This window comes from Ursus arctos, unplaced genomic scaffold (assembly GCF_023065955.2).
Source record: "Ursus arctos isolate Adak ecotype North America unplaced genomic scaffold, UrsArc2.0 scaffold_18, whole genome shotgun sequence".
NCBI lineage: Eukaryota > Metazoa > Chordata > Mammalia > Carnivora > Ursidae > Ursus > Ursus arctos.
In genome coordinates this window covers 57,552,947-57,579,420 of record NW_026622852.1, presented here as the reverse complement: position 1 = coordinate 57,579,420, position 26,474 = coordinate 57,552,947, and the positions used below count along the sequence as shown (strand labels likewise).

At 61.9% G+C, this 26,474-nt stretch overlaps 2 protein-coding genes and 1 long non-coding RNA gene across 4 annotated transcripts in view; 1 reads left to right on the top strand and 2 right to left on the bottom strand.

Moving 5' to 3' along the window:
* The window catches only part of ADAMTSL2 (ADAMTS like 2), a 33,196-nt gene extending 24,380 nt beyond the window's left edge, over positions 1 to 8,816 (bottom strand). Inside the window, 8 exon segments of the mRNA XM_026514289.4 lie at positions 793 to 873; positions 3,428 to 3,551; positions 3,689 to 3,834; positions 4,326 to 4,428; positions 5,606 to 5,681; positions 6,001 to 6,143; positions 6,707 to 6,797; positions 8,574 to 8,816. Of these exon segments, the coding sequence (XP_026370074.2) occupies positions 793 to 873; positions 3,428 to 3,551; positions 3,689 to 3,834; positions 4,326 to 4,428; positions 5,606 to 5,681; positions 6,001 to 6,143; positions 6,707 to 6,796 (763 nt within the window). The 5' untranslated portion in view covers position 6,797; positions 8,574 to 8,816.
* A 6,214-nt stretch (positions 8,817 to 15,030) lies between these two features.
* LOC123001897 (uncharacterized) lies at positions 15,031 to 18,747 on the bottom strand. 2 transcript variants are annotated; one of them, XR_006411200.3, is made up of 4 exons: positions 18,715 to 18,747; positions 17,738 to 18,007; positions 16,641 to 16,816; positions 15,031 to 15,654 (listed from the first exon to the last, which is right to left on the bottom strand). It is a non-coding gene; the product is annotated as an uncharacterized LOC123001897 (long non-coding RNA). The 2 variants fall into 2 exon arrangements; XR_006411199.3 differs by having other exon boundaries at positions 18,723 to 18,745.
* Positions 16,371 to 26,136, top strand: MYMK (myomaker, myoblast fusion factor). Its single transcript, XM_026514364.4, has 5 exons — positions 16,371 to 16,713; positions 21,022 to 21,136; positions 21,903 to 22,051; positions 24,780 to 24,896; positions 25,381 to 26,136. The coding sequence occupies exons 1-5, from the start codon at positions 16,579 to 16,581 to the stop codon at positions 25,528 to 25,530; spliced, it is 666 nt and encodes a 221-aa protein (XP_026370149.2). The 5' UTR covers positions 16,371 to 16,578; the 3' UTR covers positions 25,531 to 26,136.
* Positions 26,137 to 26,474: the final 338 nt, after the last annotated feature.

The following is a 26,474-nucleotide window of genomic DNA, read 5'->3' as shown; positions in this document are numbered from 1 at the left end:
ACACAGGGAAGTGAGCCAGGCGTCGGGACCGGCTCCCCTGCCTGGGCCCCCGGCCTGCACCCCCACGGAGCAAGGCCAGGTGCAGAACAGCTTCTCGGCAGCAGCACCCACCCACCTCCACCAGAAGGGCCTCGGGCTGCCTCCCGGGGGAGTAGACAGCGCTCCAACTACACAGGGAGACTTCCCAGAAATTGTCACCAACTCGGGGCCTCACCGCCTCAGCCACTTATGCAAGTCACCCCAGAATCCTCAAGTGGAAGGACCCCTCCCACCACGGTCCAGCCGCCCCCAGAGACCCTCCAGTGGCAAGAGCGTCGACCTGAGAGCCGCCAGGGCTGAGCGTGAACCTCACCTCTGCTTCGCGTCCCCTGTGGCCTCCGACTGGCCACCTACTTGCCCTCATTGCATCTCAACCTACTCACCTCCTGACTCTCACTCTTGTGCCCTGGAAGCGGGGGGGGGGTGGGGGGGGCAGCCAGAGACCCCGCCTCCAGCGCCTTCGGCCTTGGCCTGTGCCAGGCTCTCCAGGGATGGGGAACTCACTACCTGTCCTCACCGGCCCCTCCTTGTCAAGCAGCTCTGAGTAGAGGTCCTTCCACACAGGGTGAGGTCAGCTTCCTTAGGACCCCCCAACACACACGGACACACACCCAGGTCAAGTTCTGGCTTCCGGGGCCTGACCCTCTCCTACAGGACGGATCCAGGGTCAAGTGCCCCTCCTGCACCCATACAGTTTGCCCCCTACGAAACCACAAGCCCCCGTGTGGCAGCACCCAGGCCCCACACACATACCCAGGACATCAGCAGACTTCTTCCGCTCCACAATCTGGATGTCTCGGGCACCAGCCGGGATGTGGGTCACCAGAGAGTAACCTGGGGGAAATCGGGTGATAGTGAAGGGCGGGTCGGCTGTGGCTACCACGTCTCGGTTGGAAAGTCACCACCCTCCCATGCTCCTGGTGGGTGACGGGCTAAGGCAGCCCTCCCTCGACGGCTGCCCCCAAGTTCAAGGCCCTGTGGAAAAGCCCCGTGACGCCAGAGGGCTGGCCTGCCACCCAGGTTCCATGACCCTCCCCTACCAAGGTCATGGGTGACACTCATGGGTCCCTGCCCCAGCCCCTCCGGAGGGACACCACAGGCCACAGAGTCTAGCAGACTTGGGTCCTATTCTGCCACGTATCACCAAGATGGTCCTGAGCCCTTGGGCCTCAGTCTCCTCGTCTGTGCACAGGGACACTGCCTCCCACTCTAGGCCATGTGGGGAGATGTCTGCAGGGCCCAGAGCCTCGCACCAAGGGCCCTGTCACTACTATTATTTTAAAAGCCCATGTTGTCACGGCGTCAAGAGGATTTTAAGCGCTCACTGCATTCGAAGATGCGGATGAGGACACACAGCCGAGGGCCTGTCACGGAGGCCAGGAGGCAGCCACAGGGACCCTCCACAGAGATGCCCAATGACGGGGCCGAGGGAAGAGGGGTCTGAGGAAGGGAGAGGTGCTGCCAGCAGGGGGTGGAGGGTGGTCTGAGGCGAAGGAGGAAAGATTTTAAAAGCCCGAAGATAGAAAAGTCTTCCAGGAGAAAACGGTGACTGTGTTTTCAGAAATCAGGTTTGTGGGGTGCTGACACCCGTGTCACAGTAGAGTCCACATGTGCCTGCCCACGCCTCCTGCAGGCCTGCCCCGCCCTGCTTTGCAGGTCCCCAAAGGCCCTAAGTTGTCCCTCCCAGCCAGAGGGTGCTAAGAGGCTCTTGGCGGGGGCGCGGGGGGCGCTCTGGTCCGCAGCAGGGGCCCATCCCCGCGGTGTCAGCCCCCCACGGCCGCCGAGCTCGGGCTCCCAGCGTACTGGGCTGGGTGCAGACAGAGCAGGGGAGAGGCGCACGCTAGCCCACCGGCCCCAACGGTGTTTCCGCAGCACACCCACGGTACAAAGAGCTGTAAAACGAACAGGAAGTGAGGACTTGGTTTAATCGTCATTTATCTAAACGTAGGGTTAAATACATTCCTTTTTAAATTAGCAGCCGGCTCACAAGATTCCCGTGCATTTAATAATGGCTCCTGCAGGAGCGGGGCGGTGCCACGGTCAGCACACACACACATTCATCAGGAAGAGTGGACCACACGACTCCAGAGCCAGGCTGTCGGGGTTCAGATCCCGCTCTGCCACCTCTGGCTGTGTGACCTCTTCGCCTCTCTCTGCCGGTGTCCACACCTGCCACGTGGCACGCGTGGCAGTACCTGCCTGGTGATGTTCTGAGGTGTGAAAGCCTCAGCCCGGCGCCCAGAAAGGACTAGGCAGGTATAGGTGGGATTGGAAGTGTCAGCCTCCAGCCGCCCAAGGTGGGAGTTCCATGGGGCATGGACCTTGTCTCCCCAGCCTTCCTGTAGCCCCCAGAACATGGCCCCCCGTGCCCAGAGAGGGACGCACTGCCACCTCCATGCCCCAGGATCTGGCAGAAGGCAGCCTCCGTCTGCCACGCTGGCTAAGTGTTCTTCAGACCTCCATCTGGCCGCTCTGCCCCGGGCCGACCATCGCAGACACTCCCTGCTACCCTTACCCTGTCCCTTCTCAGTCCCGCATGCCCATCCCTGGGTCCCGTCCACGCCCTATCATTAACTCTGAAATTACCCCTCCTGTGGGGGGTGGGACCTCCAGGAGGCAGCCAGGGTCCCTACGGCCAGGCCAGGGTGGCTCCAACTAGTCCAGACGTGCCCAGCCTCCCTCGGGAACCTCGAGCAGGAGTTCCCAGGGTGGGCCTCAGTTTCCCCAGATGCCAAGTGGGTTTCAAGTGCCCCACCCTCCCCAGTCTGAGGGCTGTGCTAACCCAGGCTGACCCCACAAGTATTTTCTGAGACCCAGAAATGTAGTCAGTTCAACACCAAGTGCTGAAGTACATCGTTCCAAAGTATAAAGTCCCGTCACGTGCTCAGACCCCTACCCGCCCACCACGCCCCGCCAGCGCCCGCTGAGCCCCGCCACCTGCCAGCACACCTGCCGAACCGACTTGTCCATGCCGCTGCCTAGGGAAGGGAGGGGCTGGCTCGGTGCCGGAATCAGCCACCGTCCGCGTCCCTTCATCCTCCCGAAACTTGAGTTCGAGGGCTTAGGCCCCAGAACGCTCATGCCCAGACTCAAATCTCACATCAGCTATGAGGAGGGGAACTGTGCCTCAGTTTTCCCCTTTCGGGTGTTGCTGCAAAGGTCAGACATGATCCCTCAGCCAAGGGGGTATCAGTAGGTACTCAACAAAGAGCCGCTCAGGATTCCTGGCCATAGGGGGTCTTCAGGAGCACCTGGCCAGCCCACCTGGGCCCAGTGGGGCAGATCAGGTGGCCCCAGACAGAAGGCAAGTTGCACAGAGGCACGCAACAGCGTGCAGGGGACAGGCTCACAGCCGGGGCCCCGGGTGAGGGGCGCAGGGGGCTCTTACCAAGGTGGGCGTTCCCTTTGCGGTAGTTGCCCGTCACGTGGGTGCAGCTGCTACCGTCCCCCTGGCAGACGCCACACTTGTCCAGCGTGTGGGTAGAGAAGAGCACCCCGTCACAGCCGATGGGCTGCAGGAAGGGAGGCGGAGAGGGCCGCTGGGAGGGCGCTGAGACCCGGGCCCCGGGCGCCACCCCTGCCACAGGCAGACAGGCAGGGCGGTCAGTGCAATGAGACCAGCGGGACTTTTGCTACAATGTTTAACAACCTCACATTTTCCAGACACGCAAACCCCTCGCAGGTCGGTGAGCTTGCAGGACGTGCCGTCGCGGGCGGGGACCATGAGCTGTCGCTGGCCGTCCACGGTGGTGCAGTGCAGGTCGCATGGCTTGCTGGAGATGTGGACGTAGTCATCTGAGAGGGAGACAGAGGCTCTCAGGGTGGGGGGTGGCGGGATTTGGGGCCTTCCCCTCTCCCATCCACGGAGACCGAGTCCTCCCACCCATGGCACAGATGGAAAATCTCAGGCCTGGAGTGGGCAAGGGGCTGGCCCAGCGTCTCAGTGGCAAAAAAGACTGAGATGCTGGGGGTCTGGCCCAGCCTGGGTTCCACGAGTTCCAGCCTCTGCCTCCTTGTGAGTAGGGGCACTGCCCCCTCCGCAGCAGGTCTGAGCCAACTGCTGGCCCTGGGCTACTGGTCCTGGGCACCCCGGAACTTACTCCAGGAGTGAGAGAGACCAACTCATTGTCACTGTTGCCTGTGACCTTGGACAAGCCCCCTCCCTCTGGGCTTCACCCTCCCGCCTGCCCACCCATCTCCAGAAGGGGGCCATCGGGTGTGGGTCCTTTGGAGGGGAGGGGCCTCCCTGCCCTCTGCCCCCCGCGAGGTGGCCCAGGGCCTGGTACCGGGATACAGGGGCTTCCACTGGTGCGTCCGCCCGTCGTACACGCGGGAGTTGAAGGAGATGCACTGCTCCTCTCGGAAGCTCCTCCCGTCCGGCGGACACTCCTGCGGGGCGAGAGATGGGAGGCTCCAGGAGGAACTCGGCCCGACAAAGGCATTTTTGTCCCGGCTGAGCAGGAAGTGGCTGCAGCCGGGATGGCCGGGCCAGCGCCGAGGCCCGCGCGGTGGCCTCTCATTCTCCCTCAGTGTCACTCGCTCTCTGGAAGGAGCAAGGACAAGCAGAAGGGCTGCTGTCGCCCCTCAAACATGTACATGCCTGGCCCCCCTCGTGCGCTGGGCAGGATCCTTTCATGTCCCCACTGCCCTGCCTCCTCCCAGACACACCGGGGCGCAGAAGGCACGCCTGGCCTGGGTGGTGCTCGTGCTGGCCCCCACTCGCCCTGCATCCTTGGGCAGAGGCCCACCTGGGTGTCTGCGGCTATGGCCGCAGTGCTGGAACATGGCTCATGGACCGAGGTGGGCTCGTCTCCCCAGGACAGAAGAGGAGAGGCCTGGGAGTGGGGGGCAGCTGGTCACTCTGGGCCAGAACCCGAACTTAGGTGGGTCTCCCTCCGAAGCTCATGAGCAGCCAGGAGGGGAGTGGACTAGTGATGCCAGCACAGGTCCTAGCCCCCTGCGCGTGCACATGTGAGAGACACAGCCACACAGACACCGGGTCTCGGGGACAGAAAGACCCCAGTGGCTTGCTGTCTTGCCACACGGTGACTGGGAGTTCAGGTTCAAAGTGGTTTGGGCTCCATTGAAAGCTGCCTGGAGGCTGAGCCCCGGGTCAGTGCCCCTCCCCCCATGGGAGGCTGACAGTGTCAGCGCCCGGGAGCTGGAGAAGGCTGCAGTGGGACTTCTCACAGGTGGCGACGGGGATGCCCGGTGGGACCGTCCTTCTCCCGGTGAGCACCTAACACAGGACTTGTGAGCAGACTGAGGGGGCCGTTGCCAGAGATCTCTAACCTTGAGGCGACACTCCAAGCCCCCCCAGCAGAAGCAAGTGTGGAGCACACAGCGGGGGGCGGGAGGGACGGGGTGGGCAGGACAGATTTGATCTGAGGCAGGAAAGGGGCTCTGAGCCCAGCACCCCTCACCATCCTTTTCTTCAACAGGAAATAAGGGCCAGGCCCAGGACAGAGTGTCTGGAGGGCCTGGGAGCCACCAGGAAGAAACGTAAGGTGATCTGCCAGGGAGCTTGTTGGGGGGATGGTTCACCATGGCGCCGAACGGGGCTCACCTGCACTCTGCACAGCTGGTACCGCTTGGCTGTGCCCGCGCAGGTCCTGTTCCCAGCGCCCGCGACGGACGTCCTCCTGGCGGGAAGACACGGGCTGGGCTAGGGTGGGGAGCCGTGAGCTGCAGGCACCAACCCTGCTCCTGATCCAAATGGCCTCTGGGCTGGGCCCCAGAAGCCCCCCTAATTCTTCTGACTCCCACTGCTCCACCGCAGCCCAGTTCACCCCTGCATCCCAAGCACAAAGCCCAGGTCCTGTGCACAGAATAATAAGCCCAAGCGAGAAGCCTGTCGCTCACCTGGCCTATGCTGCCTCCAACGGAAGACCCCTCCCAGCCTGAGACACAACCCCCTGCCACGCCCATCACCTGCTGCCCCACCCCACGCCAGCCCCACACCTCTGCTGCAGGCAGTGCCGCTCCTGGGACGTCACCCCAGCCCCACAGCTGCGGGAGCACGCCGTCCACTTGGTCCACTCTCCCCACCAGTAGGCAGTGGCATCAGCGCCCCCCTCCAGGCTGTTGGACGTAGGGCTGTTGTCCTGGGAGAGAGTCCCCACAGACGGTTAGAAGGCTGGAGCACCGGGCAGGACTGGCCTGCCATCCCTGGGCCCTGGTCGGGAGGACACAGCCCCTGGACGCTCGCTGGCTGGGTCACTTGGCACCCTGGCCCAGACCTCCAGGGTGGTCTTAGAGGGAACTCCCCGCAAGTCATGGGCCTTGGGTCCTCCCAATCTTGAGATCTGGAGCTTCCTGGGGCACATGAGGCTACAACTCACTGTCCTTGCTTTCTTTCCTCCGAGCAGCCTGGGCCCTGGCCTGGGTTCTGCAGGACACCACCTGCCCCCTCTACACGCCTCGCTCCAGGCCTTTGCTCGGAAGGAAGCACTCAGCCCCCTCCGACCTCATCCTGTCAAATCAGCAAGGGATCTAGAGGGGCCAGGGCCCCTGCGTCGGGGCTGGTCTGACGTGCTTGTAAGACATGTTGCCAGGAGCTGAGTGGGGCTCCAGGAATGCATGCGGGGATCCTGGGACACCTGCCCTACACCTGCCACACCCCCTCCAGCCTTAGCCCCTCTGGTGAGAGACCCTGTGCCCCACTCACCGTGGCCCCAGTAGATACCGCACCCCCAGCCAGAAGTGCCAGAGCCAGAAGGGACCAGACCCAGCGGGAAGGTTGCCGTCTGCCATCCATCCTAGGAAGCAAGGCCACCGTCACTGCTAGGCCAGGCCCAGCTCCTCTGAGGGCTGACCAGGAAGAGGGAAGAGCCCTTGGGGCCCACTGAGCCCCGAGGCCCAGAGGCTATCTGGGATTGATTGCTCGTGGCTGCCTGGTGGTCCTGTTGGGAGAGGTCGGTGAGTGATTAAAGATGCCTGCCCCAGACACGAGCCCCCTGTGGAGGTGGTGGTGTGCTTGCTGCTTGCTGAGCCTAAGCTCCCCCACCCACCCCCACCGAAGGGCGGGCGGGGACCTGTAGTGCGCTTCGCCTCCAACTACCTGAGCTCCCTGGGGAGTGCCTGTGGAGCACACAGGGGACAGCGGAGGAGGCTGTAGGCCCAGGCCTCACCCGTTGGTTGAAGTACCCTAGCACTAGACCTCGGGCTACCACCGTGGCTGGTGGGACCAGCCTGAGCAAAAGCACCTGGGGCTTTTCACCCGCTCAGTGCTGGCTGCCCACGTGGGAGTGTGAACTCCCTGCCAGCCACGTGGGGTGGCTGGAGGGGCCCACGGACTCCCCCTGCTCTGCTAGACCCTTCCTCTCCCTGGCCACCACTACCCCTGCCCGCGAGGGGGCTGGGCCCAGGACCCTCAGGGATCTCAGACCGGGCAGGGTCCAGGCATGTGTGCCCCTCATGCCCCAAGCCAAGATGCACCCTTGTGCCCCCAAAGCATGGAAAGAGGGCAGCCCGGGGTTACGGGGCTGTCTCCTTCCCGGCAAGTGGGCACGGCCGGCCCCAAACACCATTTGACCTTCCTGCCAGGGGTCAAATCAAGGGGACCCTCCAGCCTCCTGGGCTCTCGGCCTTGCCTATGTGCTTTCTCTGCGTGGACACCTGCCTCCTGGAAGGGGCCTCAGCAGCCTCTGTCCGAGATTTGTCTCCCGTCCTAAGTGTCCCTTGCCAGCAAGGCAGAGAAGGGGTTTCAGAAACCACCAAGCCTGTCCCCCTGGAGCCTGGAACCGAGAAAGGGAAGCCAATTTGTCCAAACCAAAGAGCAGAGTAAACGCAGGGACTCACCCCTGCAGCCGGCTAATTCCAAGGAAGAAGGTGTGAAAGCCCCCAGCTCTGCCAGCACTGCCAGCCCTGAGGTCACCTCCAGATCTCTCCCCTCTCCCCTCCATCAAGCCTTGCAGGTCGAGCACCTGCAGCTCTCCGGGAGTTACGCTGGCAGCGCCGGGGCATCCTCAGAACACCGCTGCTGGGACAAGGCAGCAGGATGGCCTGGAGCTGGGAGCCAGAGTCCTCGAGACCCCCACCTCACCAGCTGCCTGCCTGCCACCTCCCCGCCCCGTCTGCCACCCCTCCCCCGCAGGCCTCCATCCGCAGCCCCCCCCCCCCCCCGCCAACCTCACAAAAGCACAGAGCCCCCCTCGGCGGTCCCATTGGCTAATCGGTGCCCCAGCTCCTGCCTGCCGGGCTGAAGACAGGTGCTGAGCCGGCCCCACACTTGGTTTTCATTAAGGCTCCCAGACACCGCTGGCCACAGGCCAGGTCCGGCTCACGCAGGATCCATCCCTCCCTGGGGTCCAAAAACAGCCACCGGCCAGCGGGAGAGGCTTGCCTCGCAAAGAGCTTCAGGCGCCTGAGGCTGGGCGCTGAGGGACAACCCTCGCCATGCTCCGAGGGTCCCGACCCCTCCCCGTGAGCCCTCCTCCTGTTATATAATAGCTCCCCGAGGGGGCTGGGGGGAGCAGCTGCACCCGTGCCCTGGGACGGCTGCGGTGGGAAGCGGGAAGGCTGAGGTGGCCTACCTGGCCCGGGGTCAGCAGGTTGTCCTCCCGGGGAAAGGGGCAGAGCTGCTGTGGGCAGGCGGCGCCAGGTGCTCGGAGCAGGGGGAGGCTCAGAGTACAGAGAGCTGTGGGCTCTGCCTCGCTCCCTTCCTCCTCCTCCCCCTTGCCGCCTCCCTCCTCCACTTCAAAGAGCACCCACAAGAGGGGTTCCCAGGGAGGCGCGCAGCCCAGTGGCGGCTCTGCGGCCGGGCTGCCTTTATAGCTGTCAGGCAGACAGGGAGGAACTCACACTTCCCACCAGGCTGCTCCCCCGCCCGCCGCCGGCAGGCCTGGCGCACACTTTAACCCGCTCCGCGCCTCTGGAGCCCAGCCAGGCCGGCCCAGCTGCCTGCTGACTGCTGCCTCGGCAGCGGCCCAGCGCAGCAAGCAGGGAGGCCGCCGTCCTGGGTCCAGCACTGGGAACCATGTATTGGGGTGTCCAGACAGAGCAGCTGCTAGCCTGGGGTCACAGGGGAGGCTGGTGGTGGCAAAGCCCAGCCTAGGCCTGTTTGATGTCTGGCTCCAGAGGGGACCCAGTCTCTGCCCCCTACCCCCAAATGGACTCTGCGTTGTAGGAGGTGTCCGGTCTGATAGCTCCATTTTACAGACGGGAAAGGTGAGGTCTGGGTCACCCCGCCAGCCTTGGAAAGGTTCTCCTGAGAGGCAGATGGTTCCGCAGGTGGAGGGACGAAGGGAGACCCAGTGAGGGCTCAGCCCGGGGCTCCAGGAAAGGGACAGACGTGCCCGTGGCCTGCTGACCAGACAGCCGACATGGCCAGGGCCAGTGGGGGGAGGCCTGGGGAACTCTGTGCAGATGTTCAGCACCAGCTTGGCAGGGCACAGAGGCCTGGCTGGGCCTGGGCCAGGTGGGCAGCCCCTGGCAGGCCAGACATGGTGCTCCAGGCCTGTGTTCCTGCTGAGTCAGAGCGTGGAGCGGAGGACGGAGCGTGCGGCACACGCTCCAGTCCCCAGGAACCCAGGCAGACCCCAGACTCTGCAAGCTGTATACCCAAAGCCAGGCCTGGCCCCTGCCCCTCGCACAACAGCCCCTCCCCCCCACCCCGAGCCCACCCTCCTGGAACGCAGGGTGGGGGTGGAAGCTGAGTGTAAGGTCTTCTGAGTCTTTCACCTGCCTCCCTGCCTCGGTCCTGCAGGTGGCATAGCCCACAGTGGCACCTAGAAAATCCTCCCCCTCCCATCCGTCTTCCCTGCCAGACGAACTGGGACGTGAGCTCCTCCTTCTGCTGCGTCCTGGGGTGGCTGAGAGTTATTCCAGCCCTGGGGAAATTCTGCCCTGAGTCTGGCCACCGACAGGAACAGTTGAGAAGGAGTGAGAGGAAAGCGACACTGCCTCCCACCCTGCATGGCGTCCTTTCTATGCACCAAGAGCTCTGAGACCGGCATGCTGAACATCCCCATCTTACAGATGGGGGGACTGAGGCTTCAAGACCGTTGAGTGACACCCCGGGTGGCACATCTGGTTCGTGGCATGTCAGGGACCCCACGGCTGTCACTGACCATATCCTCTCTGTCTGCGGACATGGCATGCGCCCCTCCCCCACCCCGAACATCGGGGTGGCAGGTCTGGCTCATCTCAGTTGCCCCTTGGGGCTGCTGGGAAAGTCGGTGCAAGGGAGACTTGAACCCAGGTCCACACTGCCCCCTGCGGCCGGCGTGCTGAAGCACAGACAGGACAGAGCCCGTCCCCGGGCAGTCTGAAGCACACACACCCACGCGCACCCCCCCACAGACACACGACAGCCAGGGCCAGGGCACGCTCGGAGCCTCAGCTGCCCCCCCCTCCAGCCCAGCGCCAGGGCCCTGCACCCCCTGGCGCAGTCCCGAAACTCCCAGTGTTTCTGGCTCCACATCCAGCCAGCGCCAGGGTGACTAATGGTTTCCCTTGGGAGGGACCCCACAGCCAACCGACACAAACACCCCCAGCGCCTCCACTTAGCCCGGCGGGACAGTGCCTGGGAGACAGACCTGCCACCCCACCCCCTGGCGTCGTGACCTCCCGCAGGTGTGTGACCCGGGGCCCGCCACCCTCCACCCCACCCCGCCCTCCACCTCAAGGAACCCGCCAAGGTTCTCCCCCACGTGACACCGGCGAGCCCCCACACTCCAGACCCACAGGGAGCTGCGGCTGCGCTTCCTCTGCTGGGGGCCCCGGGGCAGTCGGGGGAGACCCCGGGAGCCAGGGAAGGCTTCTGGGACCCCCAAAGACCCTAGGAATTGGCGGGGGTGGGTGAAGAATAAAGTATAAGCAGGAGCACCTCCCTGAAGGCCTCGTCGTGCTCCGAGTGTGGAGCGAGCTGGTGTGGGTGGGCCTCCCGGGCCAGCAGGCCTAAGGTGCTCTTGGGACCCACCTCACAGGATCCCGGCCAGGCTCTCGGGGCAGGAACCCAAGACGCCCGAGGAGCCTCCCGGCCAGCTACAACACACAGACCCGGAACGGCAGCACAGCCTGGGCTCAGAAGGCATCACACTCAGGGCTGAGGCTCTGCCGTCACCCTACTGAAGGTCTGAATAATGTTATCTTTGAATCCGTGCTCTAGAAGTGACATGGGATGGGGCGACAGAGCACACACAGGGGCTTGCAGCCTCGGCTCACACACGGCCCACCTCCCTCCATCTCCCAGGTTCTGGACCCCCCCAACCCACACCCAGCCCCACCCCTGCAACCACAGCTGCCCCCTGCCCCCGAGGGGCCGGGCTGAGGCTGAGTCTCTGGGTGGGGTCCTGGGTACTTGTGAGGGTGAACACTCATCCCCTAAGTGTCCTAGTGTCCAAAGGAACACGACCTGAAACCAAATAAAAAACAGCGCGATCAGTCTGGAGAATTCGTGGAGGAAAGAAAAAGCTTCATCCTGATTTTTAAACCAAGGTCCCCCATTTTGCACTGAGCCCCACAGATCACGTCGCGGGGTAACTGCCTCCTGGCTCCATCCCTCCTGTGATTCCAACTGTCTGGAGAGTCACTGCAAGAGAAGATTCCAGGACCCCCTCTCCAGTCCTGCTCCCCACCCCGTGAAGCCCTTGTTTCATGCCCATCTGGACGTGCTCAGCACCCCCAGATGCTCTCCTGGGGTCACCTCCTATGCGAAGCCCCCCCCCCGTGCCCCAGCACTTTGTCGAGACTTCAGAATGAGCTTTCCTGGCTGATGGCTGGGACCCCACAGAGCAGGGGCTGCTGCAGGCTCACACTGTGTCTCTGTGGGGCCAGCATCGTCTAAATGTACCAGGTGCTCAAGAAACAAAGGGGTGGACTTGCGTGGCCCCTCCTGATGCCAGCATCTCCTTGTACTCTGGGGGTCCTCCACTCTCCTGAGGCAGAGCTCCCTGCTGCCTGCCGACAGCTCCCAGGGTCTCGGCCCCTAGAGTGGCCTCACTCACGTGCATCGCCACCCAGGGCCCTGGCTACAGAAGGGGTGCTGTAGACCCCTGTGTTTTAGGAGACAGTCTTTCCACCAGAGCCTTCTGGATGTCTGGGGAGAAGCTTGGAAATGGGAAATCAGGCACATTTCTACCGGATGAAGGCTCAGGGAAAAGAAGAGATCCAGGGCTGGGGAGGGGCACCGGGGGCCATGGGGTGAGCCGTTGGGGGTGCTGGTGATTGAACAGTCACACTGGGAGCCGGCGCTGTCCTATACAGGAAAGCGTCCAGAGCAGAGCTCAGAAGCATGGGGACCGCAGCCAGAGGCTGTGTGAGGTGGGGCCTCGCCCCTGGCACCCAGAGGCCGGCCAGCACAGCCTCGAGGGCGGCTCACCTGTACCATCTTTCCCACTGTCCCGCCTGTCCTCTCTGCTGTCCACCCAGTGCCTGGGGCATGCTGGGCGCCTTCTGACAGTGGAGCTTTCCCACCCAACAGGCACTGGGCCGCCGAGGGACTATCTGGCCAGCTTGGTGGTGACCAGCCAGACCCCAGAAGAGGACCAGGCCCCAGAGGACAGCCCCAGCAGCCAGCCCCTCCTCATGAGCTCCCTGCCCAGCCCAGGGGAGAAGACAGCTTTCTCTGCCCTAGGCCCAGGGCCTGGACATTCGGGAAGGACCTCCTCCTGTGGACCACTGGGGGGTCAGCAGGTGGGAGGCTGGACCCCAAAATGGATTTCTTTGTTTCCTCGTCCTTCTTTCTCAGCCAGAAGCACTGGCATGTTCTGTTAGGCCGAGGCTTGAAGTTCAAGTAGGGGGACCCAGGAAGTGTGCAGGCCTCTCTGGTTCTCGGATTCTGCAAGAGGCTCCTTTCCCCCCAAATATGGAGCAAGGACGGGAGCATGAGAAGCCCTGCCGCGGCTGAGAAGTGAGCTTGCCACGGGAGCTCCAGAGAAACGAAGCCCGGAGGCCAGACAGACAGACGGGCTACTGCTCAGAGCACCACACACTCATCAGCGTTCCCCGCGACCCTGTGGGTCAGGGGCCGAGCCCTCCGCCTGGCTCACCTGGCAGGCGCTCAGAGGCCGGGGGGGCTTGAGCCACTAATTCTCAGCCGGCGGCTGAAGACAACACATGACGGCTCTCAGACACACACACGTGCACAGAGCAGACGCCCCGCATGGCAGTCCGGGGGGGCGGGCCCCAAGGAACGAGCTGGAAAACATCAAAGCCCGGACCCCTCCTGCCAGGTGCAGGGGCGCCTCGGCGGGCCCCTACACAGAGAGCCAGGGCACGAGGGCTGCTGTGCTCTGGGGCGACCGAGAGCCGTGGGTCGGGTGTTCAAAACTTGGAGGACTCAGGCGCAGCAGCTGGCTCGGCTCTCCGGGCCGGGCCTAGCAGACAGACAGCTGTCCGGGAGGCGGGAGCTGTGTGGCATTCCAGGCATTTCAGCACCTCTATAAAACCGGCCCACTCGCGGCCGAGGGGGCGAGGGAAGGGGGCGCGGGCGGTGGGCTCCTCTCCCCCTGCAGCTGCCCCACCCACCCCACCCCACCCCACCCCCCCACCCCCCCGCCTGCGGGGACCCACTGGGGCCGGCGCCATCTGCCGGGTGGAGGGGGGATGCCGCCTTGGGCTAGGCAGGGAGGCCCGGGCATCCCGAGACCCCGAGCACGCTGCAAGAGTCGGGGCCAGGAGCCAGTCCCTGCTCTTTTCTGAGCCTCAGTCTCCTGGCCTCTAAAATGGGGAGAGCAGAGAGAGCGACCCCCACCCCTCCCCCAGCTGCTGGCAGGACCCAACAGGACGAAGTAGGAAGAACACTTGGCACGGAGCCCTACACATGGCCAGCGCTGAATAAATGTGTGTGCGAGTGGTTTTCAAGACACACACAGTGTGGTGGAGGTTAGAAGGGAGAGACCGCACCCCGGCGGGGGTCAGGGGAGGCTGAGGGCTACAAGGTGAATGGGGAAGGCCCGAGCGGTGAGTGTCCCCGCGGAAGGAGGGTGTGCGGCCCGTGGGCTCGGTGCAGCCAGGGCATGAGCAGGTGGTGGGGAGGGATGGGCAAGGCAGGCCCGTAGGCGAAGGCCACGGGTGGCACATAGGTGGCTCGGGGCCCCGGTGGAGCCTGCCCAGGTGGAGTGGCTCCCAGCCTCGCCCCGCCCTAGCCCCCCACACTTCTTCAAGGGCTACACTCCCCTCGAAGTGGCCAGCCTGTGTCTCCCACTCTGCCTCCCCCTCTCCCGGCCCGCAGGCCCGTGGTTTCCCCTGCTGCAGGGAGAGCCGAGGGTCATTTCAGTCCTGTTCGGAGCTGGACGCCTTCCCCCGAGCCAGCTGGTCGGTCTCCAGGCTGCCAGGTCTCGGAGGGGAGCCACACGGGGGCCGCCCCCACCTCCACACTGTACTGGACTTCCGGCCGGTCTGCAAGGGCTCCTCGGGCTGCCCCAGGCCTGGTCACCTGTCTCCCCACGTTGGGGCAGCCCCCCTCAGCCCCCTTCTGCCTTAATCACTGCAACACATGTACAGCCAACCGCACCCTTGCCTTCCTCCAACACCTCCCCCTTCTCTTTTTCCCTTCCCCAAGCTTACAGCCCTGGCCCAGGAGTTTACAGCTGCAAAGAAAACACACACACACTCATGCACAAAACCAACTGTGGAATGTTTTCCTGCCTCTGAGCAGGGCTTACGGCTCCAGAGAGTTCTCTGAGCACCTGACATCTACTCGCATTTCCACACCACGGGGTTTGTATTCCTCCTGGGAGCGGGGGCTGGGGGCTGGGTGCGAGCAGGAGCGGAGGGGTGGAGAGGCGGGCAGGGAGAGCAGCCCTCTGTGATGGCCCACGTGGGGTCGCCTGCCTCCTGCCCTGCCCAGAGCTGCACACAGCAGGATCTGGTTTTCTCATTTGGAGAGGGAGTGGGGCTCCGAAGTGCCAGACTGAAATGTGCAGGAGCCTGGCCTCCTTGGACTTTCATTCATTCTTTGAACAAAGTCATTCATTCAGCCAGTGTTTGTTGAACACCTACCGTGTGCCAGGCTTGGGCCCGGCACAGGAGCACCTTGGCTTGCCTGGGCGCCAGGCCGGGGGGCGGCCTCCCCCACAGACAGTGCTGTTGAGCCAGCGACCAGAAAGAGGAGGAGGAGCAAGCCTGTTCTTGCAGTGGAGTGGGGGGGAGATAAGAGGAGAGACGGGGTCTGAGAGTATGGTGGAGACCCGGGTCTGTGGTGGTCTCCTCGACCCTTGGACTCTACCCCAAGGACGGCAGGGGCTTTGGAAGGCACCGAAGCAGAAAAATGGTGTGACCGAATGCATTACTGCCAACAGCAGAGACTGCTCTGGACACTTGCGCTCCAGCTGTCCCTGGAAGATGACCCTCCGCGGGCCAGCTCCCAGGAGAACAGAAGCGTGGCACAGCCACACGGTAGAGTACTACTCGCCCGGCAACCAAAGAACCCACCTGACACGACGTGGGCGAATCTCAGGGACTTTCTGTTGGTGGAGCAAAAGAAGCAGACCCCAAAGAAGGCACACTGCATGGTCCCATTTGTATGGAATTTTAGAACAGGCCAAGTCAGGCATGCGGCGGAAACCAGGGCAGTGCCTGCTTACACTGGCAGAGGACGTGACCGGACATCCTGGGGCGATGCGGACGCAGTGGTCGCACAGCTATATGCGCTTGTCAAAATTCATCCAGCTGTGCTTCGAATCCGTGTGTTCCGTCATACGTGAATTATATCAGGATGAAAAAAGAGAACAGAAGTGAAGATCGTTCTTCGGCTCACAACAAATCAATCAAGAAACAAGCAATCAGGCCAGGGAGAGTCAGCCTGGGTGGCTCACCACTCCCATCATTCCTGGGCCAGAGGATAAGGGGGCACCCTGCCAGACAGGTCCCCTAAGACCTCTTACGCCACGGGAAGGTTGTTTCCCAAAGCCAGCCTAGTGATGCTGAGATGGACGCTTCAGCCTGGTACTGGGAGCTCGTTAGAGATCATCCCGCTGTTTACCACAGATGTGAAACAATGTAACCAAGGAGAAAAGACTGTTTCATTAGTCCAGTTGCCAAGGAAACCAAGGTGGGGAAAGCGGCGAGCGGAAACTGATGTGCGCTGGGAAAATACGAAGCTTGTCTTCAAGGTCCTTTTGTGATCAGAACTGGCTAAACCTTGGGTTCTCTCACCTCTAGCCACCAGCGGACAGGTGACTCAAGCAGCAGAGACCACTGGTGCGCTCGTTCTGAGCTCCCTACTGCCCTGGGGAGAGGACCAGGACGGAAAGCGCCTGGAAGCTGAGGATTGTAACTCATGGGGACTTTACGCCAAGGTTGTTGCCTCAGAGAAAAGAGGTATGGTCTCCTTGAATCAACAACTCTGGTCTCTCCAAAAAAAAAAGAATCCGAGACAAGTGTTGATCACATGACACATCAGCTGTTGGACCCTGTCCATGTGCTCTCAACACATGCACTCCTAGCCCTGCCTCCCTTCAGGGCATTCGAACCACAGCTGCCCTTGGAGCCCCACTGAAGGGAGCAGGCTTTGTCCCTGTTTTTCTCTGCCCTGGGGACCCGGGAGGCCTGCGTCCTCCCCTCCTCCCCAGCCAGTGCCTTCCTCCCTGGCCCATGGGGACGCTCGCAGCGAAACTGCTCCTGCCCACCCTCAGCAGCCTGGCCCTCCTGCCCACCGTCAGCATCGCTGCCAAGCGAAGGTTCCACATGGAGGCCATGGTCTACCTCTTTACCATGTTCTTCGTGGCGGTAAGTCTGGGACACTCTCCCAAAGGCGCAGGAGAGGGGCTGTCTATCCACCACCTTCGTTATTGGTGAGCAAGAAAAGTGATTTGGAGGTGAAAGGAAGAGCCTGGAGACCAAAAGAGAGAGTTAGGGGGACCCCTCCTCCTCTCTGGACCTCAGTTTCCCCATCTGGGCCAGGAAGTCACTCTAGGATTGGTGTTCACAAAACCAGGCCCACAATGGGCTGGCGTCAGTCAGTCCAGGACAAGCCCTTCAAGGCTTCTGGGGTGCCCCTCCTTTTGCCACTGGCAGACCACCCCAGGGGCCCCCCACCCCACCCTGGGCCCCTGCCACTCTCCCAGCTCCACAGGGCAGCGGAGCAGGGAGGAAGGGGCTGAGCCAGGCCCGAGAGGGGGTTAGTAGGGTTTAGGGAATGCATTGGGCCTGGGTGAGTCTGATTCCAGAGTTCCAGAGCTGGCCCCAGTTCAGGAGGGCCTGCTCACGTCTGCTTGTCTCTCCTTCTTGAGGCCTATGTCTCTCTCTGAGTCCTTCTTTCTCCATTTATACGCCAGGATGACTGTCTCTCTCTCTCCCCCTCCCTCCCTCCCGGCAGGGCTTTCTCCCTCTGCATTTCTCTGATTCGTTTTCTCCGCATCTGACTTTTTTCTTTTATTCTGTCTGTGTCTGGGTCGCTCTTGATTTCTGGAGCTCTGTCTCCATAGAACTTGCTCTCGTCCCAAACCTCCTGGTCTTTCCCTGTCTGGCTTTGTTCCCCTGGCCCTCCACGTGTCTCTGTGGCTCTATCTACTGTCCTTAAGCTTCTGTCTGTCTGTCTGTCTGACTGACTGTCTGCCTGCCTACCCTCCTGCCTTTGTACCCCTCTATCTAATCAATCATAGCTCTACCTACCTAATCGATGTCCTATCCCTCCACCCATCACCAATCTGTGTCTCAGTGCCGACCTGTGTCCCTCTGAGTCCCCCACCCTCACGGCTAGACTCCCTCCCTTGCTCTGATGGTCTTCCCCATCAGCTCCCGTCAGACTCACCCTTCTCCAAAGCCCAGCTCCCCATGAGAAGCACGCACTGGGGAGGCAAGTGTTCCCCCAGTCTCCTCCCTGTGGCAGCGCCAGACATGTGAAAAATCACATGCCTCCTGCCACCGGCTGGCCTCGCTCCTCAGCAGCAGGGCCTCTGTGGGCGAGCATCAGAGTCCTTGGGGCAGCCCTGGACGGTGAGGTCTGTGAGCACACGCATGTGTTTGCAGACGTGTGTGCACCTGTCACGCCGACGTCCTTGTGAGCCGAATCCAAGCTTACCTGCAACGGGAGAAGCTGCGTGTGCACATGGGATGGCGCTCCCTTAGGCAGCAAGGTCCTGGGGCTGGGGGTTGCCTGGGGCGCCAGTCTCCAGGCCTGGGCGGGAAAGATCTTGGCTGCTGTCTAGCCGCAAGCCAGCATCCAGGCTGTAGGGCATGCCAGTGCTCTGGACACACTGTCTCATGTAATCTTAGCTCCCCATGAGCCTGAGATTGTGACCAGCCCATTTGACAGATAAAGAAACTGAGTCCCACAGAGGCTGAGTCACGTGTCGCTGTATAAGCCCTAGAGGCACCCTGGGGCTCTCAGCTCATTCAAGGCGTCTTGTTCAATGCCACTTTGTTAGCTCTGCGAGGGACCCCTGCCTGGGTGAGTCCCAGGAAGTCGATTTGACAGATGAGAAACCCAGGCACAGAGTGGACCCGGGACTTCTCTGCGGGTATAAGGGGCTTAGGGCTGGGGAGAGGAGTCAGGGATCTTGTCCCCAGGTCCCTGTTAGACCCAGCCCCAGAAACTACAGACACCGCCAGGCCACCCCTCCCTGCTGGGGCTGGGCTGGCCCCCAGCTGCCTTCAGGCTGACCTCAGAGGCCCACTCTGTCCCACCCTAGCCCACCCAGAGTGGCAGAAGCAGCTGCCTCCTGTGACAAATGTCCTCCGACCTCAAAGCCATGCTCAGCCCCTTTCTCCCAGAGCCCTGAACGATACCATTGCACCTTCTGCCTCCCATGTGGCTTCTTCTGTGTTCTGAGCAGAGCCCTCCTCCAACAGTTGCTATTTCTGTTCCCAACACTGTGACACGTGCTCAGTCGCTTGGAATCCCCTGGCCTGCCCCACGGAATGGGTATTCTCGTCCCTGTTTGACAGAGGAGAACCCCAGCAGCCAGCCACTCGCCTGAGCTCACAAAGCAAGGACCTGCTAGGGGGGCCTCTGGAGGCTGTGCTGTCTCCCACCAGACCCTCTTGACACTCCCCCCCCTCCGCCAGCACCCGCCCCTGCATCGGAAGAGGGAGGCAGGCCTCACAGGCACAGAGGACAGGCGCCAGTCCCTGCTCTGCCCTGCCCCCTTGGCAGGTAGCACTGTTCTGAATCTGTCCTTCCCCACCCATCCGACGGAGATGAACCAAGGGCCTGGGGTCAGCTCCTGGGACAGCTCTCCTTCAAACCACTCCAAACCCTGCCTCCCTGACCCTGCATTCACACGGCCAGGCTGAGACAGAGCATTCCTGCTCTTCATGGGGCCGGGGTGGACACTGCCGAGAATCTCATAGTGATTAAGCCTGTGGTTATACACCGTGATCTGAGCTACACAGGAGAGGCCCGGGTGCAGAAGCAGCAGATGATGGGACTGGGCGGCGGGGGGAGGGATGTAGTTCTGGAAGTAGCGGGAGAATGTCCATGTCACTCACAGGGCCTAGGCGCCACGAGTGTCCTTCCTGCTCTATCCTGCAGAGTTCTGAGCACCTTGATCAGGCCCCACCTGAAGCTTCTCTTTCCCCAGCTAAACGATCATGTCCACAGCCTCGTTGCTCTCCTCCATCCTCTTTGCCTGTGTCGCTTCAAAGGGTGCAGCATCCAAAGTTCAACAAGTTCTCTAGGTGGGTCTGACCAGAGCAGAGAGAATCGGGACTGTCACCTCCCTTGTTCTGGACTCCATACCTCTATTCATGCCTCCTACATGCACCGTAACTTTAGGTTGCCTGCGATTGTAACTAATAGGAGCTCTAAATCGACCCCAACTTGCTCGACTCACCGAGTGACCCAGGGCTCCCGCTCCCCCATAACATCCCTGGGCCTCCAGACTTGGGCTGCTCTCCTGGATGCCTCCTCCCTCCTCCTGAGCTGGGTTCACCAAGAGTCGATTGTGCTGGTTCCCAAGCTCGTTTATGCCCATGGAACTTGTCAAAATAATTACATCACATAATTAAATATTACTTAAAGTGATGAAATGTGTATGCAAAAGGAGAGAGCTGCCGTTTTCTAAGAAATCAGTGGACTGCTGTGAGAATACTCCACAGTGCCATTTTGCTCTAAAAATTGCCAATAAAGGGCGCCTGGGGGGCTCCGTTGGTGAAGCGTCTGCCTTCAGCTCAGGTCATGATCCTGGGGTCCTGGGATCGAGCCCCACATCGGGCTTCTTGCTCAACAGGGAATCCTTCTCTCCCTCCCCTTCTCCCCCTACTCGTGCACGCTCTCTCTCTCTCTGTCAACTAAATAAATAAAATCTTTAAAAAGTATCGCTATTAAATTAGTTGGGGAGACACAGGAGAGAGATGGGTGAAACTACCACGCTGTGCTCAGCACGGGGTCTCCACAGTTTCCCAGAACTTTAAAGAAACCGGAGCTGGAAGCCATAGGCCGGAGGTGCTCAAAGTACATTATTCCCCACGGGTGGCTGGCATCAGCCTGAGAAACTCGTAGCAAAGCACACCTCTGACCCCACCGCAGACCTGCTGACTCCGCAGCCCAAGTCTTCACAAGCCCCCCAGGGTTCTGGTGCCCACTCACGTCTGAGGACTTCCCCGGTAGGGGGGCCCAGTCACGACAGGGGGAGCGGTAGAGGAGAAGGGCCGACTGGCATCCGGAAAATAGGCGGTGGTCTCACACCCAGAGGCGCTGAGGGAACGCACACGTACCTGCTGCCGGTAAACCAGGTGTTGAAGGGACGTGCAGGGCGCGTCTTCGGGGTCCCCACCTGAACAACACCCGGACTCTGGTCATGTCACACAGAGAACATAAGAGACACGACTGAGCCCTTAGCACAGCCCAGGCTCCCAGCCCCTCACGTGGATTGTTTCGTCTACTCCCCACAAGACCCCATGAGGGGAGCAGTGGGCAGCACTGCTGCCATTTCCATTTTTCAGGTGCGGAAACTGAGGCACAAAGTGACTTGCCTGAGCCTCGAAGCTAGTGAGCGGCCTGGCTGGCGGGGGGGTGTGGCGGGGGCCCAGCTGTGGCCCCGGGGCTCCCGTGCCGTCCTCTCCAGCCCCTGACTGCTGGGGGTTTTCCGGCAGGTACACCACGCCTGCAATGGGCCCGGCCTGTCGGTGCTCTGTTTCATGCGACACGACGTCCTGGAGTATTTCAGCGTCTACGGGACAGCGCTGAGCATGTGGGTCTCACTGATGGGTGAGTGGCCGCGCCTTGTCACCCGACTGCCCCGCCATCTACCTGCCCGCTCCCAGAAACAGCAGAGCCCACTGGCTCTGCTCTCCACCCCGCATCGGAGCGTCTGCTCCCCTCTCCTAGGGTTTGAAGCCTGGTTTAATTGATGAGAAAGAACGCACAGCCCTTAAATGCCCTGACGCCCATCCTCACATCCGTTGGATTCACACATGAATGAAGGCTTGTTCAGACCACTCTAGGTGATGGAACCCGTGGAAGGGCTTCCGGCTCTCCCACTCAGGAGACCATTGTTCACGCGTCAGGGTTTGCCCCAAGACGTTCCCTGAGGCTCACACAAGCGTCCACGCACATCACTGTCAGCTCAGGTTTTTAAGAGGATGGAATCACTCAAAAGCGTATGGTGTCTGCACCTTTTTTCTCACGTAGCGCCGTCTGGCGGTAACGTGGGGGCACGTGGGCCCCATCGCACGGGCTCCCTGCTATTTGCCCAGGCCCCGTGAAGGACCCAGATCTCTCCTGTCTCTTACCTGCATGTCTTCATCTCCGTCCCCGGGGTCCTCGGGCTCATGGTCCCCAGGCTGCTCTGTCCACATCTGTCCATTACAACCAGCCGGAACTCAGACCTCAGGGTGACCGGGCTGGTCCATGGGGTCTCGCTGGCCAGGAACACCCCACACAGGGGCCCCTGAGGGATGCCTCTTGGGGGGGCAGTGGCCAGGGGGGACAGAGAGGCCGCTCACCCCTCCCGGTTCCTCTCTCCCACCTCCAGCGCTGGCCGACTTTGACGAGCCCAAGAGGTCGACCTTCGTGATGTTTGGCGTGCTGACAATCGCGGTGCGGGTCTACCACGACCGCTGGGGCTACGGGGTGTACTCGGGCCCCATCGGCACGGCTGTCCTTATCATTGCCACAAAGTGGGTGCGTACTGTGCGAGCCTCAGTGGACAGGGACGCCCGTCCCCTGTGACCCCTCCACCTCGGGGTCTCCATTCACCTCCCATCTCAGGGCTCCAGCTAAAACACAGAGACAATGAGCATCAGGCACCCCCGCTGCGTAGACCCCGTCTGTATCATCCATACCCACTAGCTCTGGACCTAACCCAAGTGACTGCACTTCTCTGCCTCAATTTCCATATCGGAAAAGCGGTTGTTACAGGAACAGTCCAGGACCTACCTCATAGGGTTGGTTCAACGATGGACTGAGTTAACGCGCCTAAAAGTCCTGGAATAGAGCCTGGCTTCTAATGTGCTCCACACATACGAGCTATTTCTACTATCGTTATTATACTTTGCAGAGAATGACTGCTTTAAAGATGCAAAAGCAACTGGAAATGGCCTGGGTTAATCTGGGAAGACTTCATGGAGGCGGTGAGCCTTAAGTTTGGTTCTAGCGAGGAGGAAGCCTGTGGTGTGTGGTGGACAGGAAGATGGAACTGCCCCTAAGCACTGAGGCAGACTGAGCCAGAGTTTGCAACACTGACATCTCTTCAGTGGGCCCCCAGTGGCCCTGACGCGCAGTCCCCAGGCCTCCCTGCACCCTCTGTTGTACCAAGGCCCTCCTGGGCTGCGAGGGCAGAGAGCTGCTCATGCTTCCCAAGCTAATGACGGATGCTAGAGCAGGATGGACGGAGAGAAGGAGCTGAAGCTTGCAGGGACCAGAACACAGGCCTGGCCTGAGGCTGGACCCACTCTCCAGCCGTGCAGCAGCCCAGGCCCCAAGGTGACATCCCTCTGCCACATTTTCACCCCTTTTGGAGCTCCACCTGGAATCTCGGGGTGTCCCAATTCCAAGTGCTGGCAGGAGGGCTGGTCCAGCCCAGCCAAGTCACACACCCACTCAGGGCCCCAAAATTAAGGCCAAGATGGCAGGGCCTCAGGGGATGGGGGGGGGCGGCTGGCCAGACCACCCGGGGAGCAGGAAGGCAGTTCTCTGGAAAGGGGGTCAAGCTGGGCAAGTGGTGCAGAAGGTGTCCATCAACCCATGTTACAGCTGCAGGAGGGAAAAGAAAGCCCGGCTCCTCCTACAACCAGGGAGTAGAGGATTTGTTCTGCCCCTCAGTTAAGGAAGGAAGTAGGGCTCAGAGAGGTCAGCGATCAACAAGAAGTCACGCAGCACCTGCCGAGGTCAGACCTTGCCTTTCCAAGAGAAGGGAAGGAGCCTCTTTCTCACCTCAGCTTGGGGAAGCGAGCCGCCCCCCTCCTGCCCCGCAGGAGGCCACTCGGCGCTGCCTGTGAGAGCAGGGGAGGCATGTTGGGTCTGCCGCGTCTGGACCCAGGGAAGGACCACGTTAATGAACAAGCTAGAATGCATAAACACAGAGCCCTGGGTCTCGATAACGCGCTCATCCCCCAGCAGGAAGTAGGATAGGCTGCTTGGACTGCCCTGGAGGGCCGTTCCTGCTGCAGATCTTGGCTGGTCTGGATCTGGGCTGGATTGTAATTAGCCAGAATAGAAGCCACTCGCTAGTTTCCCTGGGAAGCGCCACGGCGACTTCCACGGCCCTCGGGCCGCGGATCCGGCCACAGGAACCGAGAGGTCTGCCTGGCTGCCTACATCCTGGGGCTCAAATTGTGTTTTTCAGACCATTTAACGTGGAGTTTATTTTGGATTTTCAAGGGCAGTTGTTTCCTGGAATGAGGGTGGATTTTTCTCTCAGAGGCTCGTCCCTTCTTGAGCCCGAGTTGGGAACGGCAGCCCTCAAGGAGAGGAAGCAGAGAGAGGTGGGTGTGGGGGCCGCGGGGCAGGGCCGGGCCAGCCTAGGACGTGACCCTGGGCAGGCGCGGCCATGGCCACCGGCACCCAGGCCCCCCAGCAGCACCCACGCGCTGTCTGCGCCCGTGCCGTCCTGATGTCTTATTGGCAATGGCAAATTCCAGCAAACCACACCCCAGACTCTGGTGGCCCAGCCTGCCCCGACCAGCACAGGGGTCCTACACACGGGGGAGGGGGGGGGCGGGGTGTGCAGTTGGGGGGGCGGCCCCAGCCCCACAGGGGGTTCCACGATCCGCAGTGTGTGCAGCCGTTTCTTGTGCTGAGGTCCCAAACACCCTGCACCCTGAAACTCCTTGGCCCCAGGGGTTTGAGTTTGCAGGATGTGGTTCCGCATTTACTGCACGTTCTCAGTGCACGCGAACCCATCATTTTAAGCCTCAAATCTTGCTCGTGCCTCCCACTGACTGGAGCACCTGAGCAACCAGAGCTCCATGCGCTGGTCAGCTTGACTCAGAGGCACCACGACAGGTCGCGATATACGAGCCTCCGAAGCGTATCTCGGACCACCACAAAGGCGCCCCCGCAGGCCACCCAGTGGGCGGCACCAGCGCTCCAACACCTTCTTGCTGTGTCTGGTCCCCGGGGGATCCCCTCTGGCTGGCAGGGGTGTGCGTCCAAGGGTGGCCTCGTTAGGCACCAAAGAGGCAGGCAGGGGTGGGGGGTCCTCACGGGGCAAACTGGCCCAGGGGTTCCCAGCCGAGCCATCCAGGCTGGGGCTCCCTTGGGTCCTGCCGCCACGGGACCGTGGCGCGTGAGCCATCTCCCTGAGCCCCGCCTCCTGCCCAGGGATAGCCAAGGGGCGCGTGCGTGCCCGGGGCCGGCTCCGAGCAGCAGCCCCGCGTGTGACCTCTCTGCGTGGCCACTCTCCCCACAGCTGCAACGGATGAAGGAGAAGAAGGGTCTGTACCCCGACAAGAGTGTTTACACCCAGCAGATAGGCCCCGGCTTCTGTTTCGGGGCGCTGGCCCTTATGCTGCGCTTCTTCTTCGAGGTAGGGGGACTGGGGCCCCTCGGGGCGGCTTCAGCAGCATCCCGTTCCTGCCTCCTCTGTCCCTCCCTCCCACCACACACCGTCCATCCCCAGCACTGGGGCTCTCGCTGTCTCCGTGGATCTGAGATGAGGTGCACAGCCCAGAGGGGGCCTGGGGCTGGAGCCTGCACCTGCAGGAAGGGGGGGGCGGAGGGAGGCAGGGAGGAGCCCCAGCCTCATTGTCAAAGGCCCAGGGAATGGTGCTGAGCTTTCACTTTCCACCTTCAGTGCTCCAGGGGTTGGAGGTCAGGAAAGACTGCCCATGGGGGGGGGGGGGGCGCTGAGGATAGGCCCCTTGGAGGAGGGCACTTGGCCAGATTCTGGGGGGGAGTGACTGGCAGGTACCCCAGCGTGCCAGGCATTCGAGCAGAGGCATGGAGTGGGGGGATGGGGGGAGTCCTGAGGCCGCAGACTGACCCCCCTCCCCGCCTCCCCGCCCCTGCAGGATTGGGATTACACCTATGTCCACAGCTTCTACCACTGTGCCCTGGCCATGTCCTTCGTCCTCCTGCTACCCAAGGTCAACAAGAAGGCTGGAAGCGCAGGGCCCCCGGCCAAGCTGGACTGTCCCACCCTTTGCTGTGCCTGCATCTGACCTCGCACCCCCGTCCCTCGAACCTGTCCACCGCAAGCCCCTGCCCTCCCCCGTCTCACTCCCAGAGAGAGGCCTCCTGTCCTGCCCCACCCCGAGCACCCAGGAGAAACGTCTTTCCTCTGAGCCCGAGAGGTCCCTGGGGATTTGGGGAGCTCCTGATGAGTGCTTCTTGAGGGCCCAGTTACTAGGTTTCCACATCATGCCGGAAAGAGAAGAACTTCCTCCCTCCTCCTCCTCCACAGTCATGACCAATGTTGTGTCTGCAGAAGCCTGGAGCCAGCGTGGGTCCCCCCATCTCCCCTTCCCTCCTCACCCAAAAGTTTCGGCCCAGCCCCAGCCGCAGAGAGGTTCTGCCCACGCGCCCTCCTCACACCGTTTTCTCTTGGAAACACCACTTCTATCCTGTGCCCTCAGGCTCTGAGCACAGAGGCCAGGGGGAGCCATCTCTGTCCCTGGCCCAGGCCTGAGTGGCCAGCCCTCCAGCCCAGTCCCTGAATCTAGCTGTTTCAGGAACGGCGACCCTGGTGAAGCTCCTCTGTGTCTTGACCTTACTGTGCACCAAAGCTGTCTCCGCAGCCCTCGATCTAACTCTTAAAGCAAGTCTGCAGTAAAGCACGCTCATTCCATTCTAAAGACAGCCCGAGGCTCAGGGGAAATGGCATGTCGGAAGCCCCAAGCCGGTGAGGGCAGAGCGCGGCCCCACCCCAGTCCACTGGCCAGAGGCAAGCCTGCCACCTGGCTCTGGAGCAGCCACACTGGCCCGGCGTGAGCACCTGTGTTGGTCCTCCGAGCCCTGGGAGCACTCCCCCGGGCTAAGAGCCAGTGCAGGAAGGGGGTCCGGGTGCAGGGAAACCTGAGCAGAGGCCAGCAGGCCCACAGCCGGGCACCCGGGGCCGGCTGGCCGCAGGGCAGTGGGCGGTCAGCGAGCTCGGGCCCAGAGCCTG